The following is a 23,688-nucleotide window of genomic DNA, read 5'->3' as shown; positions in this document are numbered from 1 at the left end:
GGGGTCCGTCAGAGTAATGGAATAGACGGCCGCGAATGACCATTCTGCTCCATTAATCTCTATGGAGCTGACAGAAATTGCTGAGCACTGTGCTCACCGATCTTAGTCAGCTCCATAGAGATTAATGGAGCAGAATGGTCATGTGCGGCCGTCAGCTTCATTAATCTAACGGAGCAACGACCGCTCAGACGGACCCCTATGATCTGTGGGAGTCTCGTCACTGAGACCCCCACTGATCAGCAAGTTAGGCCCTATCCATGGGATAGGGCCTAACTTTTGTTCATGGTAAAACCCCTTTAACAGCTATATCGCGAGGTCCCCAACCCTGACCTCCCATTACATATTTATATAGAATAACCCTTTTTGTAATTTGTTGGATTATTCATTATGCTAATGCATGCATCAGGAGATGGGTATAATAATTGAAAGCTTTATATTTTATTTTACATAGTCTACAGTTTGTCATAGCAGGTAGCTATGATTGGTTGTGTCACCCATTTGTTATCTACTGACAGGCAGTTAGTAGAAATGAAACATTGCCTATTCAGACACACTAAGGGCTCTTTCACATTGGTGTTGGTGCTCCGCTTCAGTTGCTCATCCGTTGGTTCTGTCTTCATTGTGTCTCCATTTTTTTTCTCCGTGAAGCTTCCGTATTGTCTCTGTGTCCACAAAAATAAACTAAGGGTTTAACATTGCTGTGCAAACATCACAACTGGTATTTCAGTTCCATCAGAGAAAAAAGGGGATGTTTCACCCGTGTTTTTTTTTTTTTTTGCAGACCCATAGGGAGACGTGTATTTTTGCTAGTTTAATTGTCTCATTTTGTCATTTTTGCAACTTTTCACTGCGGCTTTTGTAGTCGTTTCTGAAGTACACCTTGGTCTGCACATTTCCTTATTCATCTTTATTTTCAAAATGTTCTGTGTGACTTTTCACTTATGTATCTCTTTTTTTTACTGATTTGTGCAACTTTTTAGGCACAAATTTGCCCCTGGACCAGGGCAGGTGCAAATGAAGATACCGTATATACTTGAGTATAAGCCAAGTTTTTCAGCACACAAAAAAAATGTGCTGAAAAACCCTAAACTTGGCTTATAAGCAAGTCAATGAAAAAAAAGCCCTCTTAACTTTCAGACAACCCCGCCTCACCCTCCCCCGGAAGATCCTCTTATCTTTAGCTCCCTGCGGCTGCGTCGCTGAAGATAGAAGAGGACCTGCAGGGGGCGTTGGAAAGGTGAGTACAGAGTTTTTGTTTTTTAGGCTAGGCAGGGGGCTGCTGGCTATATACAGGAGGGCAAGCACTGGCAATATACAGGGGGTGCAGGCACTGGCCTTAAACTAGAGTGTTTCTGGCTCGATACTGGGGCAGGGGGCTGCATTCTATATACAAGGGAGCTATATACAAGAAGGCTGCTGGCTATATACTAGGGCAGTGATGGCAAACCTTTTATACACTGAGTGCCCAAACTACAACCAAATCACACATATTTTTTGCAAAGTGCCAATGCGACAATTTAAGCAGTAACTTGTTACTCCCTGCTCTTTCACAGGTTTAAATTGTAAAGGCACAGGAGGACACCAATACAGTAGAAAGAAGGAGTAGTTTGGATTATCATTGTAGCTTCCTTCTACAATGACTGCCTGGGACTGCAGGAGGTATGAGTCCTGTCTAGCGAACCCTGTTCTGGGGTGACGGCAAGGGTGCCCATATAGAGGGCTCTGAGTGCCACCTCTGGCACCCGTGCCATAGGTTTGCCACCACTGTACTAGGGCCAGGGGTCTGGCTACATACTAGGGGACATAGGCTGCTGGCTATATACTGGGGGCAGGGGGCTACTGGCCTTATACTAGGGGGCAGGTGCTGTCTATAAACTCGGGGACAGGGGCTGGCTATATGCTAGGGGGGATGTGATCTGTTTTAACATGTAAATTGGAATTATTTCATATCTACCATTTGATTTCATGCATTATGAACCAAACATACCTTGAGAATGCTGTACCTACACGGACGCAGAAGCATATCTTGTTTAAGCCCTGAGCTGAGTGGTTTTGCTGAAAAACAGTTAAAGTATTCAGGGTCTTGGGAAAGCTGGACTGTATTTAGCCTGCACATTAAAGGAAACCTACTAATTGATTTGATGCATTATGAAGCAAACATACCTTGAAAATGCTGTAGCTACACGGATGCAAGATCATATCTGGGTTAATCCCTGTGCCGAGTGGTTTTGCTGATAAAACAGACATAACAATATGATAATTAAGCTCTGTCACTTCTATGGCTCCTTCAGCGCTTGGTTCAGGGCTTGTACTAGCACTTGAGATTTTCTCTGCAGGAAGGATGATGCAATCAATGTTCTCCCTGCCAGACAGAATAATCAAATGCTGAACCATCTCCCAGCTGCTGTGTATGAGTGATCCAGCTCAGGTTGATTAGTCATGTCTTGACTAACCTTCATTTGTAATTACAAGATGCCAAGTGTAATGTGTTTATGTCAGCCAGCCTGACCCAGCTTTCCCAAGGTCTTGAATGTTAATTGTTTTTTCAGCAAAACCACTCAGCTCAGGGATTAACCAAGATATGATCCTGCATCAGTGTAGCTACAGCATTCTCAAGGTATGTTTGCTTCATAATGCATGAAATCAAAAGGTAGGTTTCCTTTAACATGGAGCTGCCTGAACTGTCCAGACAGGATTTATCAACCTGAGCTGGATCACTCATACACAGCAGCTGGGGGAATGGTGCAATGATTGATTACTTCTGCCTGTCAGGCACAACACAGTGATTACATCATTCTCTCAAGTAGTGCATACTTAACCCCTTCCCGCTCTGCGTCCGATATATCGGACGCTGAGCTCAGTGACTTAGCGCTCAGTGTCCGATCTATCGGACCCAGAGCAGATGCCGGTTCAGTTCAAGATCTGAGCAGAAGCGGCATCGGGCAACACGGGGTGCCGGCTGTAACTAATAGCCGACACCACAGTGTAACACCCGCGGTCGGTCCCCCATGTTCAACCTCCCACCCCGAGCCGTTTTCAGGGGGTGCCGATCGTTGCTATGGCAACTATGGGGACCAATCTGGACCCCAGAGTTGCCTGTAAGATGGCATCAGTGCATAGGCTGACACTGCTAATACCCTGCAATTCATCAGGGTATTGCAGGATATTATCATGAACAAGGAATCAGATGATTGCTTGTTCATGTCCCATGGTGGAAATAGGCAAAAAGTAACAAAAAAAAATGTTATTCAATAAAAAAATAAAGTAAGAAATCAATAAAAGTGCCCATAAGCCCCATAACATATAAAGAGACATAACGAAAAAAAAAAATTCTAAATCATAACACAAACACCACATATATAGTATCACCGCGTCCGTAACAACCCGTAGAATAACAGTAAATAATTATTGAACCCGCACGATGAGCACCGTTCAAAAACCTGCAAAAATTATGATTTTTACCTATTCAATCCCACAAAAAATGCACAAAAAATGCAATAAAAAGTGATCAAAAATCATATGTACTCCAGGATGATACTGCAAAGTACAACATGTCCCGCAAAAAAACAGCTCCGTAGCTAAAAAAGTAAAAATGTTATGCCACTTGGAAGACGGCAATGCAAAAATGATAGATTTTTCCCACATTAGGGGTTTTTTTTGACAAATTTAGTAAAACTTAAGAAAAAATATTCATGTATGATGCCCCCATAATCATATCGACCCATAGAATAAAGATAACATGATTATTAGGCTATACGGTGAACACTAAAAAAAAAAAAAAAAAAAAATGTAAACAATAGGGGATACCAAAATAGTAACACTGGAAAAAGCATCTCATCCCGCAAAAAAAATGCCATCATATGGCCCCTATAACAAAAAAGTGAAAATTTTATAGCCTACAAAAGGGGCAAATGAGTAAACTAAAATCCTGGCAGCTGCAGGGCGCTCCTTCCCTTCTGCGTCTCGCTGTGCGCCCATAAAACAAGTAACGGCCACATGTGGGGGGTCTCTGTACTCGAGAGAAATTGTAGAAAAAAATTGTATGGTGGGTTTTCTCTTTTTATCTTTTGGAAATGTGTAAATTTTAGGGCTAAATTAACGTATAACTATCAAAATTTGACCATTTTAAATTTCACCTCCATTTTGATTCAATTACTATGGAGATCTCAAGGGGTTAACAATCTTCCTAAAAGCTGTTTCTGATAGTTTGAGGGGTGCAGATTTGAAAATGGGTTGATTATATAGGGGGGGTTTGATGCTAAATATGTAAAATTTCATTCAAAACTGTATCCCGAAAATAGTCAATTCTGAAAATCCGGAAAAGCGATATTCAATTTGTAAGCCACATGACGTCAAAATAAATTATCCAGACATTTCAAAAATTATGAAAATGTAAAGTAGACATATGGGAAATGTTATTCAGCAACTTATTTAGGTGGTAAATCTATCTGCCTGATAACGCAATGATTTCATAATGGTAAATTTTTTCAAAAAATTCATCACTTTTTTTGTAAATAAACGCAAAACTTATCAGCCAAAATTTACCGCTAAAATAAAGTACAACATGTGGGGAAAAAAAACAATCTCAGAATCACTTTGATAAGTAACAGTGTTCAAAAGCTATCCATGTGATCCATGTATCGGATCGCAGGTGCACCCGTGTTCCCCCCTGTGGCGTGGCCCCGGTCCTTTGTCACGGGTCTCCCCGCGATCCAACTTGCGGATCGCGGGTGCACCCGTGACCCGTTACGTGCTGCCCCGTCCCTACTTACCTCTCCAGACTCCAGCCTGTGGTTCCGTCTGGGCCGCACGCCTCCTCCATGAATTTGAAGGGGCAGCGTCCTCCTAATTGGCGCTGGCATCCCGGCTCGGCTATATATTCTGGAAGCTCCCAGCATCCCCTGACGCATCTGCAGGTCATTCTGCTGAAGAGAAAGCCTTCTGAGCGTTTCCACATGCCTCTGAGTTTCCTGAGCATTTCCAGAAGCCTTTGTGATTCCTGTGGTGTTCCCGTGTGGCGGTCTGGTATCCCAGCCGTCCTTCCGAGGTCCTGCCAGCACTTCCTATGGTGCTCGGTACTTACAGCTTACACCTACCATTTGAAATGGTAGGTTTCCTTTAAGTGGTTATGTCACCATTCTAAAATATAGTTAGTTAAGCTTAATACATTTAAACAGTAATTTTAGCCCTATTATTATGCTTTCAAACTTGTAAATGATCAAAGATAACTGGAAAATGGAAGCAAACGGAAGGATCCGTATGTCTAACCACAAGGAGATGAGCACAAAACAAAACTGCTTGCTGCCTTCACCACTCTAAATCCTTGCCGAAAGCTCCACTAAACACTTTTGTGGAACTATCCATTTTGATCCTCTGCGTGATCCGTAGGCCGGACAGTATGTTTGACTAAACAACACCACTTTATCTGAGCCCTCATTGACCATGATAGCAACATTTTGTTAGTGTGGGGTAAGATTACAGCATTGTATGGTTTTTTTAATACCATCTTTAAATGTGTTTTCACGCATTGTTTAGTATTGTATGGTTGATCTACGTCCAGCCCTTGATCATTTTATGTTATATCACATTTTGTCCTATGTCCTACATTTGCGTTTTTCATTGAATTAACCACACTGTATTCCTTTTAATGTTTTGTATTTGTTTTATCATTATCTGGTTTGTTACATTGTCTGCATGAACTATGACCTCCGAGTATCCCATGTGACCACGTATCCCGATTTTCCCGACATTCCATGATTGTACTATGACTGATGAAAGCTCCGGTAAAGCATCAAAATATTGACAAGGCTCCAGCACTTCATTGGACATCTGAGCACCGGTCCACTCCTTCATCCTCCCTTCACGGGTATCTGCAATACTTGTATACAAGACCATGATATACTTTATGGCTCCCCTAGTGGTAGCTCTGTCCAAACAAGTGCAGATGCTTTCTCTTTTAGAGACAGCAGTGTGGTATCCTTGATAATAAGCATCTAGATAACAAATAAAAATGCCATTTTTACTCAGGTAAACCATTATGTATATGTAAATATTTCAACCAGTGTTTGAGCTTTGTAAAGTGGATTGTGGCATAACCCCTATAATGTGAGTGGAGAAGCGCTGAGCCATGCACAGAAGCGACAGAGCTTTATTATCATAATTTTATAATTGTGTTTTCAGCAAAACCACTCATCTCAGGAATTAAACAAGATATGCTTCTGCATCCGACTAGCTACAGCATTTTCATGGCATGATTGGTTCATAATACATGAAATCAAATGGTAGATTTGCTTTAAAATGTTTAAAATTTTGCACATTAAACTGCTGGGCATCGTAAGTTTGGGCTGTTTTTTAAAAAGAATTTATAAATGGTGCTGTCACACGTGGAGCTAACACGTGCATTTTCAAGCGCATCACAACAGTTGAAAAGATCAGATTTGCCTAATTACATTGCTGTAAAAATGGCGTTTACAAAATGCATGTGTTAATGCAATGTTAGCACAAACGTTAACATTGTGTTAATAAACACATTTGTCAGCGCTATGTTAGTGTGTAAGTTAACATCTTATTAACACATGTATTTTGGAAACGCAATGTTGACAGTAATGTAATTAGGCAAATTCTCAGCGGTTGTTATGCATTTGAAAACGCATATGTTAACACCACGTGTGACCGAAGCCACATATGTCGTCATCTCCCTGGGGTGTGCTTAAAAATGCAAGGCCACGGCCTCAAATCTAAAATTTACAGTAGTGTCCACTCCCGTTTATAACACCCCCTCATATGGCTTGTGTCCATGTGGATTTGAGACATTTGTAACAAAAAGTCTCAAAAAGCCAAAAGTTGTGCCTGCTAGGATAGGAAAAACAAGTAAAAAGACATGATCATACAGAAGACTATTGCCTTTTGTGATCCGCATCAGTGAAATGTTTCATAATTTATTCTACGGACAACGGATCAGTGAAAATACAAGCAATGTGAAAACACCCATAGAAACCAATGCTTTGTAAGGGATCCGTGGAAATTACCGAACCACAGACGTGAAAAATAATGTAAATGTGAAAAAGCCCTAAGACAGTGGAACCTATGGCACGGGTGCCAGAGGTGGCACTCAGAGCCCTTTCTGTGGGCACCCAGGCCTTCACTCCAACACAGTTTGCCAGATAGGGCAGCAAGGATTAATAAGTTACTGCTTAAATTGTCATGTTTGCACTTTGTGACATATAAATGGATTTTGGTTGTACTTTGGGCACTCTATCTATCTCCAAAAGGTTGTCCATCACTGCCCTAAGAGATAAGAATTAGGGAGAGACAACATAGGTGAATTATGTTAGCCTTTTGGCAGATCCTAGTTACATAAAAAGGGGAATCTGGAATAAATATACACATAACAATTACAGATTTATGACTTTCAAAACGGTTAAACTTATAGATAAATTTATATATATATATATATATATATATATATATATATATATATATATATTATATATATATATATATATATATAATAAAAATTTAGAAAAGGAGAAGTCCAAGGCAGCACAACCTGTTTGTCTGGGTGCAGGATCTGTATATCCGTGGCAAGGATCCGGTAATATATTCAAGAAGGAAGGCAGCAGCACTCCAGTAGGTGAATTAAATCAGGGTGATCTTTATTTCAGATGCTTCTGAAATAAAGATCACCCTGATTTAATTCACCTACTGGAGTGCTGCTGCCTTCCTTCTTGAATATATATATATATATATATATATATATATATATATATATATATATATATATATATATATATATATATATAGCGCCTAATGGTGTTTCCGCACGTATACTAAATAATATTGAGTAACAAAGTAGGTTTATAGGTTGCAGTTACACATGGAAAAGTGTAGACCTTACAGTATTGCTGATAGCTAAGTCAATACACCATTAATTCTGCTTTACACTGGTTATCATTATGTAAATTAAATTCAATAATGGTAAAAGAATCTGATAATGGAAACTTCTAAAACCAACATAAAAAGGAAAAAAAAACAATTAATATACTATATAGTCTGCAATGGTTGAATCTCATTCCTAGCTACATTACCTTTTTGAGTCATAAAAAAAGTGTTTTTGGTAGTAATTGCACAGCTTTTCTAATGTATTAAATTGTAGCAGCATTATTATAAAACAATATCATCCTGTTGAGTTTCCATTCAATTAATTTACATTATTAATATAAAAGTCTGTTCTTTTATGGATAGTCATGCACAGATGTAAAAATACTCCTCTTGGCATTTAGGAGGTGTATTTTTAGCCGACCAGGAGTACTCGCCATATAAACGCATATGCTATTGTCCCGAGGCCCGTCCTCGTCTGCGAGCGTTGCGTTTGTAAATTCAATGCTAGCGAGACATGTGACCGCACCCTTAATCTGCATATTCTGCTGAAACACGTATATATGATTGCACAAAGCCCCACCCTATTCCGTATGACTTACGTTTCTAAACACAAGTGAACTGGAACACGTAAAAGCAGCCTAAACTGCATTACCTTTACCCTGTTCCAATATAACAGATGATGATGCAATAGTAAACATGGGCAGGCAGGCTATCATTGTATTATTTACCTTTCTCAGCTAATGGCTCTTACTTTTTTTACTTGTTCTGCTAAATTATTATTATTGAATTCCCCTTGAAGCAGGGGAGTAAGTGTTGCTGGAGTCAGTGGGGCACATTTACTAAGAACAGTGCAGACACTTCTTAAATACATATGGAAGCAGTTTGCACCAAAAAGGATGTGCAAAGTCCAACAGATAACTGGCGCACGGCCCTTAGTAAATGTGCCCCAGTATGTTTACACAAACGCACAGACGTGTATCCAATATGCTTACACATATATGAAGTGACGTGTACAAATTACATACAGAAGATGAATGCTGCATTTTCTCTATATTTTGACACGAGTGCTATCAAAGTTAAACATGCCATCCTGCATCATACATGTCAATCACATGTAAGGGAGGATGACAGATATAACATGCTAGATGAATGACAGGACACAGGGCTCTGCAGCTTACCAGATGGAGTTCTTGATCTTCTGTTGCAGTGCATTGGCCTCTGTGCCCTGCAGTGCTGTCACCAGAGCTGGCAGCGCCCCTGGTGAGGTGGAGGGCAGCCGAGGCTGATCAGGCCTCTGCTTCTTCACAGCCTGTTGCTCTGACAGCCGCACAAACTGATGAAGCACATGCAGACTCCAGTGCAATAACAAAGGCCCTTACACGCTACTTAATACTAGCAGCATGAAAGTAGCTTTGTGATTGATCTTGTGGACACTGCATCATGTGCTGACCGCTAATCCAACACTTTATAGGGGATAATTGCCAAGCACACTTTTTCAGATGGCAATTATTCTGAGGTGTAATGGCACCTCATAAATACTTAATTAAAAACTATCAAAAAGCATTGCCCTTATACCTAAATGGTTCCTTTTAATGGTTGTAATGTTAAAAAATTATTTTGTAAACTTATAAGCAAGTCACCTGATGTATGTCCAGTAACATTAATGGGATCTGGCATGTGCAGTGTTCACTGCACTGTACTCATTGACATGTCTTACTGATACAGAACATGCTGCCTTATGAAACTATTGTTTAGGGACCATCTCCCAATATTAAACTACAAACATCTCCCTTTACTTTCACCTTCAGGGCCAGTAGGAAGTTGTACACAATCTCTTTCTGGAACGCTGAGAGAGATGCACACACAGAGATGGTGGTTGTGTAAGGCAGCACTGCTGCATTATAAATCACTCCCTCAGAAAGGTGGGGGCTAAGAGAGACCTGGCACTTTTGCATCTTTCTCCTTCATCTTGTATTCTGCAGCCTTTCCCCTCTTATCATTGACTCCCAAGTTGGCCATTGCTAGGCCCTTCCCTTCTTCACTGCGCTAAATATGGAGTGAGGATGTACATGTGACACACTCCCTCTCCCTGCTCTCAGCTGTTTACATCAAGGCAAAGTACTCCAGCACTCATGTGCTGCCAGGGGCTCTAACTAATGTAGTAACCAAACAACTACACTCTTTCCCTACACTTGTATATAAAGAAATAATCCACACAGACCGAAGAAGCTGCAGCTCTTCATCACAGTCTTCCGTTCCCCATTCACCTCAGCTTGCAGCATGAAATGACAGGCAGTTAAGGAGAGACTCTCCAAGTCTTAAATCTGTGCCATGTGTTCTGCTGAAGTGATAGATGTATACATAGATAGATGCATATATATGACATGGAAAGATACATAGATAGATACATACATACTGTAAGGGATTAGGTCCGGGATCGTCGTCTCCTGGGGTAGACAGGCACAATTCACCAGCACACAAGTAACTTCACTGTCCACACTGTGCGACTTGGGTATTACTGACCGCAGCCAGTTTTATTCGGCAGTAAAAACAAAATAAACAAAACAGCAAAAATAAAGCCTAAGCCTCTCCGGCACTAACTATACATCGAGGTTCCCTACCTCACCAGGTGCTGGCCTACTGCCAGGCACCCCAAAAACCCCAAGGCCTGTCTCTTCCCCAGGGTGGAGCCATTGTGGGAAGTCTGCACCAGGTAGTTATGCAGGACTTCAAGCTGGATGCAAATGAATCCTCATTAGTGGCAAAAACACCCAGCTTTCCCACATTCATCCAGCAACATACTCATTCTATACCCAAAATCTACTGTAGTGGCAGCTACCCTGCCACATATCCTCCCCCCCTGATAAAGGCCGTAGGACTTTTCACATAGATCAACCCCCCTCCAGGGTCAAAGTTCCTCCATTGCGGTACAGTTACATTTGGAGTCACTCCTGCCACAAATGTCACATTAGGGGATTTTGGCCTTGCATGACTAAGCCCAAGACTTTTCTTTTTCTTCTTGGGCGGTGCACCTTCTGGATTCTTTCTCCTTGGTGTCATTTTAGAGGACAAGACAGCCCATGTTTCCATCTCACCACTTCTGTCTTGAAATGTCTGGTACACCTTTGTCAGAGGTAATGTGTGATCTAGTAGATTCTCCTCTTCTGTCACACCTTTACTGGCCATCTTCTCTTCATACGAGTGAAGCTCACCTCTACAAGTAATAGCGACAGGTACCTTCAGGATCTGGAGTTTTTCCAGATCAGTCCGCCGTTCCTCCCCAACAGGCACTTGCAGGGTTCTTATTGGCATCTTACAATCACCTTCTTGGAGACCACCATCCACTACCTCAAATACCATTTTAGGTTTTTCAGGATGTCGCTTCTTCCTACTGCTTTTCAAATCATCACACAGGTCACTCACTTCTGTCAGACTCTGAACATCACAACCATCTTCCTTGCCATCTGCTTGTAGTAGATTGGTATTTAAGCCACTCATCACCTGGAGTTTGGGGTTTACTCTTGCACCTGTACCTGGATCATAAACTGGGTTACCAGCAACAGCACCATTTGGCAGATTCAATTCTTCCAACAGTTTACCTCTGGGTTTATTAGAAGGAGTGGAGTGGAATGGAGGCAAGGGTTGTTCTGCTTCACACCCATGTACTGCTGTGGTCTCCACTTTAAGTTCCCTCACCGTATCTTCATAGTCTCCACAATCAGGATCCACCTCAGCAATTCCATGGCTTGTAGTCTCACTCGCAACCTGTTCATACACAAACTCAGACTGCGTGCAATTAAGCATCATGCTTGGCTTACAGACCTTTTCACATTGGTCTGGTTTCAGCCTGGTCACCTTTTTGCAAGATTTCTGGTGCAAAATGCTGTTAAAACACTTGACAACCCCACATGTCTTGCCTTGGAACTTGAATGCGAGCTGGATGCTCATATGTACCTCTTTAAGCTCCTTATCATGGGACAGACAATGCAAAACATCAATCATGTCAGTATGCTTCTGCAACATGTGCCTCTTTGCTGCAGCTTTTTTGGCAAAGCGAACATGGCAGACCTGGCATTTATAAGGTTTTACACCCGAACAACTTATCCTATGACTTTTCAGTTTGTATGTGACTTTTTTGGCATTGTTCACACTCACATTTGTAAAACAAGTCTCCTCATAATATTTAGGTGCAATAGATCTCTGGTTGTCATCGGACATTTTACCTTCTTGGTCATCAACTAGTGACTGAAACTGTGGATCGTCACATTCCACAGAGTCTGGGGTACGAAAGCATTTAGTGGAACATATATCAGTAGGCCAAAACACATTGGGGGACATTTACTATGGTGTTTCCGCCAGTTTTGTGGCGCTCTCACCACATGTTCTGCTCTCAGACCTATTTATTAGCTGTCGGGGACAGAAAAAATGACTTTTTCCGTCTGCTCCGACTCTTCTCCGAAAAGGGGCGTGGCTTTGGCGGAGTGGAAACTCAGACAGAATTAATATGTGTCACAGCCATTTTTGGGCGCTGAAAACTGGCGGAAAGTAGACCAAAAGAAAACTGGTCTAGCAGGGACTGTTGGACATATTTCTGGTGCTCGGGACAGATTTTGGTCCCAGGGACAGAAAATGGTCTCGGGGATAGAAAATGGTCTCGGCGCCAGAAACGTCTCTGCACAGCTCTACAATATTAAATGTGTGTCTTCTTTCCGAGAGCAGGTCGGTAACAAAGCCAATGCAGACACCGACACTTTAAGTAAATGTCCCCCATTGTCAGCCTTATAGACATCATCTCGATTGGCAAACTTATCCACAATATTGGCACTTACAGCCATTTGATTAAGGCTCAGTTCGCACTCATGCAATTCAGAGTTATCAGTGCTCACTTTACTCTGAGCTGGAAGGTAACCATGGTCAATATCATTTACATTAGCTTCATACAAAAGCATTATGGTAGCATTGCCATCTTGGTTGCCATTAGCTACAGCATGCTTATCAGTGTTGCCATCTTTGGCATTACAACCCACAACCTCTAGGGGCACACTTGAGCTAATCCCCTCATTACAATTTGCTGCACCTTTACCTGCCTGTTCACACTCTGCATTTACCTGAATAGGTGATGAGATACAATCATGGGTTAAAGGCAAGTTATTCACAAAACATGACACTACTTCAGTACAAGTCATTGCATGCAATTTGTTGTTATCACACAGTCCATTAGACTCTACAAGTCCCAGCTGTACAGTCTCATTCTGTGGGTTTAACCCATCTTGGTCACAGTTCAGACTGCTAGACTGTGAGACTCCATCACCTCAGGGAGTTTCCTCTGTGATCTCTCTGCACTGTCTCTTTTAGACTCTTGTACAGAAGATGGTGCAGGAGGCTTTTCCCAGGAATAGGCTTTGGCACCATTTGGGATACTCTCCCACAACTGCCAGAAATAAGCAAAGTCTTTGCCCAGTATGAACACGACCTCCAGGTCTGAACAGAGTTCAAGCTCATGAGTCACAGTCCCAAAGCCAGTTTTAAACTCAATGCATACAGTCTTACCCGTCCCCGGTTCGCTCCTCAGAAACATCAAGATGTCAGGGTGCACTCTTGAGACATCCTGAAGACAGTCCAGCTCCACTGACAGTGGGATTCCACCCACCAACAACTCACATGTCTTATTTGGCATGTTCTCCGGCCTCCAGACCTGAGGACAATGAGGTGCACAGACATCCACACATTGGTAGCTCCAGCATGGCTCCTTCCACTGCACAGATGGGACAGCCACATGCTGCCACTGATGGTTGCCCCTAGCAACCACCTCTTTGCGCTGCAGTAGAGACCTTTTCACACTAGGCCATTTGGCAGCAGGGCAACCAGCCACGCAACAGTCCATTTTAAAGGCATCTGCATACCTGATCCAGTTGGTTGTCCTTGGCAACAGCACACACCATTTTTCCCTCTGGATTTGCAGACACTTCACAGGCTCCTTGGACAATGGAGCGGCATCCGCTTGGCTTGGCAGGCCTCCTAGCAGCATCAGGCAGTGTAGGGCATGCGGGTGGAAACACAACTGGTGTTGTAGAACCTCCATGTTGTCTAGAAGTCTGTGTATCCCGGGACCTCTGTAGTTGCTCCCATGCAGCCTCACGTTTCACTTCAACCTCTGCCACGTCACTTTGGGAATAACCTTTCCGTATTTTAGGGTCTTCATCCCACATCATCTGCCACAAGCGCCTCTCAAATTCATCCATTGGACCCATGGCAAGAATTCAATCAAAACAGTAACAGTCTCTGTAGGTCTCCGCAGAGACAAACTTATTTAGGCTTTTCACAGCCCCACAGTGTTACCAGCAGCAAACACCAGTCTCTGGGTCCGTGTCTCTCTCCTCAGACACCACAAGCTTTAGAGACAGTCTCTCAAATGGGGCTACTGGCCCTTTAAATCCTGCTGCAATACAGTTCTTGTGCAATATTGTGCCATAGCATACCTCCACCATATGTAAGGGATTAGGTCCGGGATCGTCGTCTCCTGGGGTAGACAGGCACAATTCACCAGCACACAAGTAACTTCACTGTCCACACTGTGCGACTTTGGTATTACTGACCGCAGCCAGTTTTATTCGGCAGTAAAAACAAAATAAACAACACAGCAAAAATAAAGCCTAAGCCTATCCGGCACTAACTATACATCGAGGTTCCCTACCCCACCAGGTGCTGGCCTACTGCCAGGCACCCCAAAAACTCAGTAACAGTTCACTGCCACAGCTCCACGGGCCTTTGACGTAGCCTGTCTCTTCCCCAGGGTGGAGCCATTGTGGGAAGTCTGCACCAGGTAGTTATGCAGGACTTCCAGCTGGATGCAAATGAATCCTCATTAGTGGCAAAAACACCCAGCTTTCCCACATCCATCCAGCAACATACTCATTCTATACCCAAAATCTACTGTAGTGGCAGCTACCCTGCCACAATACATACAAAAAGTAAAGTTCAAAGGTCCTGGCTTGGTCCTTACGCAGATACAAATTGGAAGAAGTGAGCATCACCCCAGAGGTAGAATTCAAAAGTTTATGATCTTTATTGAGGCAAGTGGCAACATATCGGTGATGGACACCTTTTTCAAAATGCAAAATTTATGGTCTCATTGGTCAGCAGCAGGTGGTTGTGATGAAGTCACGGAGGCAGGTCCTGCCCCTCCATTTTGCTCATTGTAGTTAATTTTAGAGCTGGAAAACATGATTGTTAAATGGAGCCAAATGGGGCAGAGAGTGAAACAGAAGATCCATCGATAAGATGTGTTATGGGCCCCAAGCGCCTCTAGTATCAAATGCATGGTTCTCCTTTTCTGAAGGGTGATCCAGCATATTTCTTTGTATAACTGCACCTCACAACTATAAAGTTAAAGGGAACCGGTCATCAGCAATTGACCTAATAAACCAATACCAGTATATTGGTAAACAGCATAACACTTTCTAGTTTTTGTTTCTTCCATGTTCCAGTATGATGGCATCATCTAGAAAATCAACTTTGAAGTGAGATGAAAATCGGTTGTATTATCACACTGGGTCATGAAAGAAACACACTAACCAAAAGCAACAGCGGACCCCTATATAGTATGATATATCGCATGCATCTCTCCAAATATATTAGATAAGGATGAGGTGACTATTGCTCAGTATCGCATAGTGAAAACCGGAGGTACCATCCGGTATTACAATATCCAAATGCCAATAATCCATTCACCTGAAGTCATAATAGTAACTGATCAGAAGGACTGTTTTAGGGGAGGCCAGTAGTACACACCGACGCGCGTTTCGCACACAGGCTTCGTCAGGAGGTTTTTTTCCATCATGAAAGAAACAGTCTGGAAGGTTGCTCAGTAACATACTGGTAGTGGTTTATTAGGTAAATTTTTGCTGACAGGTTCCCTTGTCTCTATTCCTCCCTTTATCACTACAGAAGTGTTCGGTAAATGTGCATACGAAACTGGTGGGTTCGGTACCTCAAACAAGGTTAAGAATCACTGTTTTAGACATTAAAATTAGGAATTCAAGGGGTATTCCCACTTCCAAGTAATTGATTTGGTTTGAATAATGAAAAGTTATACACATTTCCAATATACCTTCTGTATCAATTCCTCACAGTTATCTAGATCTCTTCATGCTGTCATTCTACAGAAAGCTTCCATGTTTACTTCCAGTGGATAGAAATCTGACTATGGTCACACAGGTACACGGCTTGTTATAACACACAGCTCTGATTACTCTCTGTGATACAATGAGTTGCGCACCTGTGTGACCATGGTCAGAATTCTGTCCATAACAAGTAAACATTGAAGCTTTCTATAGAATGACAGCAAGCAGAGATCTAGAAAACTGTGAGGAATTGATACAGAAAGTATTTTTAAAAATTTTATTATTTTTCATCATACAAACAATAACATTAATTTGCCAAAGTGGGAATACCCCTTTAATTTATTATTAGTAAAGATTAATACATACATGCAGATGTACATACACACACGCATACACTGAAATCTGCAAGAATTCGGGGTTCCATATAATAAAGAGATTATAAAAATATTTTGAACACAATGAAAGAGATATGACTATGAATCCACAGCTCCTGTTATATATGGTAACCTTTTGGGGCTAGTTAGATTTAAAAAAATATTTAAATATTCTTTGGGCTTTCAGAAATGTACTGAAAGTAATCTTCTTTTCAATGGCTGTATGAACACATCATCCACCCTCTTCAGGAACGCAGTTATGTGACTAGCAAGAAGTTTTAGAAATAGGATCTTATGCATTAGACATTGAATCATATTTTCTTCTTAAAGAGAACATGCCACCACATGAACACTGTACAACATGTATATACACTCACCGGCCACTTTATTAGGTACACCTGTCCAACTGCTCGTTAACACTTAATTTCTAATCAGCCAATCACATGGCGACAACTCAGTGCATTTAGGCATGTAGACATGGTCAAGACAATCTCCTGCAGTTCAAACCGAGCATCAGTATGGGGAAGAAAGGTGATTTGAGTGCCTTTGAACGTGGCATGGTTGTTGGTGCCAGAAAGGCTGGTCTGAGTATTTCAGAAACTGCTGATCTACTGGGATTTTCACGCACAACCATCTCTAGGGTTTACAGAGAATGGTCCGAAAAAGAAAAAACATCCAGTGAGCAGCAGTTCTGCGGGCGGAAAGGCCTTGTTGATGCCAGAGGTCAGAGGCGAATGGGCAGACTGGTTCGAGCTGATAGAAAGGCAACAGTGACTCAAATCGCCACCCGTTAAAACCAAGGTAGGCAGAAGAGAATCTCTGAACGCACAGTACGTCGAACTTTGAGGTAGATGGGCTACAGCAGCAGAAGACCACACCGGGTGCCACGCCTTTCAGCTAAGAACAGGAAACTGAGGCTACAAATTTGCACAAGCTCATCGAAATTGGACAATAGAAGATTGGAAACATGTTGCCTGGTCTGATGAGTCTCGATTTCTGCTGCGACATTCGGATGGTAGGGTCAGAATTTGGCGTCAACAACATGAAAGCATGGATCCATCCTGCCTTGGTGGTGTCATGGTGTGGGGAATATTTTATTGGCACTCTTTGGGCCCCTTGGTACCAATTGAGCATCGTTGCAACGCCACAGCCTACCTGAGTATTGTTGCTGACCATGTCCATCCCTTTATGACCACAATGTACCCAACATCTGATGGCTACTTTCAGCAGGATAATGCGCCATGTCATAAAGCTGGAATCATCTCAGACTGGTTTCTTGAACATGACAATGAGTTCACTGTACTCAAATGGCCTCCACAGTCACCAGATCTCAATCCAATAGAGCATCTTTGGGATGTGGTGGAACGGGAGATTCGCATCATGGATGTGCAGCCGACAAATCTGCGGCAACTGTGTGATGCCAACATGTCAATATGGACCAAAATCTCTGAGGAATGCTACCAGCACCTTGTTGAATCTATGCCACGAAGAATTGAGACAGTTCTGAAGGCAAAAGGGGGTCCAACCTGTTACTAGCATGGTGTACCTGATAAAGTGGCTGGTGAGTGTATGTATGATCACATGAAATCACAGCAGCCTCCATGGAGTCTGCTCCAGGTGATCAGATATATACATGAAGTAGATGTTGCAGATGTAACAGGACTTTAGATGATGTCATCCTGGTCACATGACTTTAAGTGCTCAATGATTTAACAGAGCACTCCATACAGCAGAATATCACAGTCTGTCAAACAGGAACAAAGTGGTAAGGCAATGCAAGTAAATTTTAATATGCACGACTCAATCAGCGTAAATGACTCAAATCAGGTGAGTTGCATATAAGATTACAAACTGATTTTTTACGATTCCAATCATTGAAAGGAACCATTCACACGACAGCATTCTGATTCTGTTTTAAAACAGAATCAAAGAGCTTGGGGGCGGGCCACTGCGTCGAATATGCGTTTCTATATAAACGCAAGTGATTGGCAATCAGCACCTGGTGTCTTGCATTTAGATAGAACTAGACACCGGTTGATGGTCGCTTAACGCATGCGTATGCACAGAAGCACATATCTGATCGGCCGTGTCCCCTGCTCCTGTGCACTTTGATTCTTTGAATACAGAATCGAAAAGCTATTGACTGGCAGCACACAGGGATAAGGGCAATGCTTTGTTAACATAGTTTTTAATGAAGTCTTTTTTTGGGTGGGTTAATTTGCATGACATGTTCTCTTTAAATATGCATTGATGATCTCATATGAATGATTAGAGAGAAAAGGATTCCCATTCCACACATAAGAAGAAGTAGTAGCAATATGATTTATATTAAAAGTATTACGATACTCAATACCAATAGAATAATTTCAGGCTGCATTCCCAGGTGGCGTTTTGGATGCGTCAAAACACGTGTCACAACGCATGTGTTTATAAATGTTACAATGCGTTTGGCTACTCTGGAAGTGTTTTTCTTCATTGCTGTAAGTATTAGCAGAAGTGAAAATGTTTACACGGCTGCTTACACTTACAGCAATGAAGAAAAGAAGTTTAGAGAGTAGCCAAACCGCATTGTAATATTTAAAAACGTGTTCTGACATATGCATCCAAAACCCATGTGTGAATGCACCCTCAAGAAAAGAAAAGTATTATCTAAATTTTTAGGGTGCGGTTGGATAGGGCGTTTACATTGTGTTTAGAAATGCAATGCAATGCAATATTGAAACACATGCGATCAATAACGGTCAACCAGTTCTTTGGGAGGAGAAGCTTTAGTGTTGTATGACAGCGTTGAGGTGCACTCTGTCCAGAGAACCTAGCACATAAAAAGCTGCCTCCAGGGAAAATCATAGCCCTGGCAATATGCATGGCTCTAATCCAAGGTATGATTACAAAAGTATATGTATTGTAAAGGTTAACCAGGTAATTTTAATATAAAATAGTACAAAAATAATTTAGGGTCCATTGAGACTTGAGTTTTTGATGTCCGTATGCTATCCTTTTTTTACGGATGGCAAACGGACCCATTGTTTCCTATGTCACATGTCGTTTTTTTCCACGGATGTGCAGACAGTGAGAAAAAAAAATTGCAGCATGCATTATTTTGTTTCGCATGCAGACCACGTACATCCAAAAAAGTCAGTGGATCCGCATAAAAAAATGGGATGGCACATGCATGACACCCGGAGTGTTTTTCTTAAAAAAAAATAAAATAAAAAAAAAGGATACAAACACAGGCATCACGTCCATATTTTGTGCAGATGCGAAGCAGACAAGCCCATCTACTACTCCTCATGTCCCATGCTCTTCACAGCATGTCATGTAACCAAAAAGACATCATCACAGGTCCTTTAGCCTCATAACATTAGCAAACTGTACAACATGCATATGTATGATCACATGAAATTAAATGTGATTAGATATATAAATGAGGAAGATGTTGCAGATGTAACAGGACTTTAGATGATGTCATCCTGGTATAGTGTATTCACTATAAATACACTTATAGGGAACCTGTCATCAGGATTTCACATTTTCAACTCATAATTGTTTCAATACTAATTCCCAATCTGCTTTTATAATTAACATTTGTGGTTCCACTCACTTTTAAAAGTTGATCAAAGTATTCATGACACCCTGCCAGCAAACTGGATCCTCAATATCTGCACTGCTCCCTTCTCCCCCTCCTCTCATGTAGATCGGTGCTGACAGAGCTCACTTCTGCACGAGAGAGTGGAAGAGGAAATTGTGTTTTTAGAGCAGTGTGAATATAATGATGATGACTCTGCAACTTTTTGCAGTTTGCATTTATCAACTTTTAAAAGGGAGTGGAAGCTATAATGTTAATTATAAAAGTAAACTAGGAATTCATATTAAAAGTTGATGGGAACCTGTCTGGTGTTAAATGTGAAATCCTGATGACAGGTTCCCTTTACGTTTGTAACTGTCATGTTGCAAGGCATATGAATACTTTTGCAAATCACTATCTTTCTAGCAGGCAAGATCAGGAATATTTTGGTAGGAATGCTTTCTTTATAAGAAACGTAAGGAAAATCTGCCACATGGATGCAGTATTGTACACCTAGAACACTTACATGCTGGTGTGTGTCTGCTGAAACAAAGGCTGCTCTTCCTTTATCTTCTAATGGCAAAGATTTGGAGAAAACCCTTTTTTAAAATTATGCAATTGAGCCTCAGGGGCTCCTGTCTATGTCACAGTAGCCCCATCAGGTCCAGGATATATGGCAAGTTGTTGATATTATATAGTTGGTTTGCAAACAACCATTAGACTTAAATGACATTCACCATCAGTTTTACTGATGGTAGACGTGTCCTACTAAAAAGTTGTTTCTGAGGAACTATGCTCCTCGGGACTTCTTTTATTGGAAGTCTATAACACCACCATTGTGGCAATATACACTCACCGGATATTGGATAAATATTGGACCCCCTTTTGCCTTCAGAACTGCCTCAATTCTTCGTGGCATAGATTCAACAAGGTGCTGGAAGCATTCCTCAGAGATTTTGGTCCATATTGACATGATGGCATCACACAGTTGCCGCAGATTTGTCGGCTGCACATCCATGATGCGAATCTCCCGTTCCACCACATCCCAAAGATGCTCTATTGGATTGAGATCTGGTGACTGTGGAGGCCATTTGAGTACAGTGAACTCATTGTCATGTTCAAGAAACCAGTCTGAGATGATTCCAGCTTTATGACATGGCGCATTATCCTGCTGAAAGTAGCCATCAGATGTTGGGTACATTGTGGTCATAAAGGGATGGACATGGTCAGCAACAATACTCAGGTAGGCTGTGGTGTTGCAACGATGCTCAATTGGTACCAAGGGGCCGCCCAAAGAGTGCCAAGAAAATATTGCCCACACCATGACACCACCACCACTAGCCTGAACCGTTGATACAAGGCAGGATGGATCCATGCTTTCATGTTGTTGACGCCAAATTCTGACCCTACCATCCGAATGTCGCAGCAGAAATCGAGACTCATCAGACCAGGCAACGTTTTTCCAATCTTTTACTGTCCAATTTCGATGAGCTTGTGCAAATTTGTAGCCTCAGTTTCCTGTTCTTAGCTGAAAGGAGTGGCACCCGGTGTGGTCTTCTGCTGCTGTAGCCCATCTGCCTCAAAGTTCGACGTACTGTGCGTTCAGAGATGCTCTTCTGCCTACCTTGGTTGTAATGGGTGGCGATTTGAGTCACTGTTGCCTTTCTATCAGCTCGAACCAGTCTGTCCATTCTCCTCTGACCTCTGGCATCAACAAGGCATTTCCGCCCGCAGAACTGCCGCTCACTGGATGTTTTTTTCTTTTTCGGACCATTCTCTGTAAACCCTAGAGATGGTTGTGCGTGAAAATCCCAGTAGATCAGCAGTTTCTGAAATACTCAGACCAGCCCTTCTGGCACCAACAACCATGCCACGTTCAAAGGCACTCAAATCACCTTTCTTCCGCATACTGATGCTCGGTTTGAACTGCAGGAGATTGTCTTGACCATGTCTACATGCCTAAATGCACCATGTGATTGGCTGAATAGAAATTAAGTGTTAACGAGCAGTTGGACAGGTGTACCTAATAAAGTGGCCGGTGACTGTAGAGTCCCATCTGTCCACAGTGCATAGAGCAGGTGATGGGCTTGTATCGTAACAGTGCAATAAATAAATCAAAGACAAGTCACTCTGAGGCGCTCCAGTGACATAATAAATGATAATAAAAAATAATAATAAAATTAGTCTTAAGGAGCATAGTTCCTCAGGAACTTTTTAGTAGGACACGTCTACCATTAGTAAAAGTGATGGTGAATGTCCTTTAAGTGTAATTGTTGTTTGCAAACCAACTATATAATATCAACAACTTAAAAATAAAACACGACATATCCTGAACCTTTTAGTACATTATAAACAAAAAGCATATGAAATGTATTCAAACAATGTGCCTCATTAAATACGGCCCCGCGGACTGCGCTTTTGTCGGACATCCCGACAATTTTAGTTTTACGCCGCTGGGACAGGGATTTAAAAGGGCTTTTTTGGTGCACGTGAACAGATTTTGGCGCAATGGTGCAGGCTTTCATGCGACAGAAATCGGGGGGCGGACCGTCGTACGATCCAACGAATTCGGACTGAGCACGGGATTTAAGATTCAATTTGTGTCGCAAGACAATGCACTTACATACACCGGGAAGAAGAAGGTGAACTCCGGCGGACCTGAGCAGGGAAGCGACACATGCAGGATATCGGGCGCACGATCTTAGTTAATTGCGGCACAGGGCATGATTGTCGGACAATGTACTTTCGGGGAACTCCTAGGACCGGGAACGTTAACGTGCCCCAATATTTCTTGCAGTCAGTGAGTGGGTAGTTAATTTGAGACAGCTGTAGATCAATCAGATGAGATAGTAAGAAAAGGAGTGGATGTAGAAATAGTTAGCAGTGAATGCAACTCTGACAGTGTCGGGTTACCTTTAATACATGCTATCAAAACTTGAGACTTTAAGGGTGAATAGGGCTTCACAGCAATTTCAGGCAAGGCAATTAAAAGCTCTACCACATTAAATATAAAAATGACAGTGTGACCCATTAGCATAGGTGACAAAGGTTGAACCCAACACAGAGTCTGTCTAATATTAAAGTCCACTATATAGGTGACATTAAGAGTAGTGTAAGTTGTATAGGCAAAATATGCAAGTTTTAATTCTCTGGTGCTTTAATAACGAATGCCCAGAAGGCAGTCCCTTCATGTGCAGTGCCCTATGCTTTCTGCATTGAATGCTCCTTGGAATATCAATAGGATTCTAGAACAGCCACTAAGGGCAGAAATGGAAAAAGGGTTGAGGTGCACTCCGTCCAGAGAACCTAGCACATGAAAGGCCGCCTCCTGGGAAAATCATAGCCCGGGCAATCTGCATGGCTCTAATCCAAGGTATGATTACAACACTTCCCCATCAACTATTTGGAATTGTCAGCTGTTTTGAGTCATTGACCTATCCTTAAGAACCTTTAATCACTTGGTCTAGTATGCTAAAAGCATAGCTTAAAAGCATCATAAACAGTGTTCTAAATGTACCCATTAGTACCTTGTAAGTAGTTCTTGCATTTTTTAATGAGGTTATCAACAGAAAACACCATGCCTCACACGACCCATTCCATATGAAATATAGAACTCTTGGTGGTCATTTCCTTAATGTAAAAGCAGATGGTTAGTATTCCTTAGTCAGCAACTTCTTAACATACATTAGTGTTGAAATTACAGTATTTAAATAGCACTCCTTTAAACATAACAATATATTTGTAA

At 41.9% G+C, this 23,688-nt stretch overlaps 1 protein-coding gene across 5 annotated transcripts in view; it reads right to left on the bottom strand.

The window, feature by feature from the left end:
* Positions 1 to 23,688, bottom strand: part of POPDC1 (popeye domain cAMP effector 1) — a 135,913-nt gene that overhangs the window by 917 nt on the left and 111,308 nt on the right. The window contains exons 8-9 of one of the 5 annotated variants that reach the window (XM_072141877.1): positions 23,471 to 23,573; positions 542 to 662 (exon numbers count right to left, since the gene is read on the bottom strand). The exons of 3 other annotated variants lie outside the window; for them this stretch is intronic. In XM_072141877.1, the coding sequence (XP_071997978.1) occupies positions 23,506 to 23,573 (68 nt within the window). In that variant the 3' untranslated portion in view covers positions 542 to 662; positions 23,471 to 23,505. Of the gene's footprint in view, positions 1 to 541; positions 663 to 23,470; positions 23,574 to 23,688 lie in introns of those variants that run through there. One more of the 5 variants, XM_072141876.1, reaches the window with a different exon arrangement.

This window comes from Engystomops pustulosus, chromosome 3 (genome assembly GCF_040894005.1).
Source record: "Engystomops pustulosus chromosome 3, aEngPut4.maternal, whole genome shotgun sequence".
NCBI lineage: Eukaryota > Metazoa > Chordata > Amphibia > Anura > Leptodactylidae > Engystomops > Engystomops pustulosus.
Note: the sequence above shows the minus strand (reverse complement) of the source record. Positions and strands in the feature narration are given on the sequence as shown.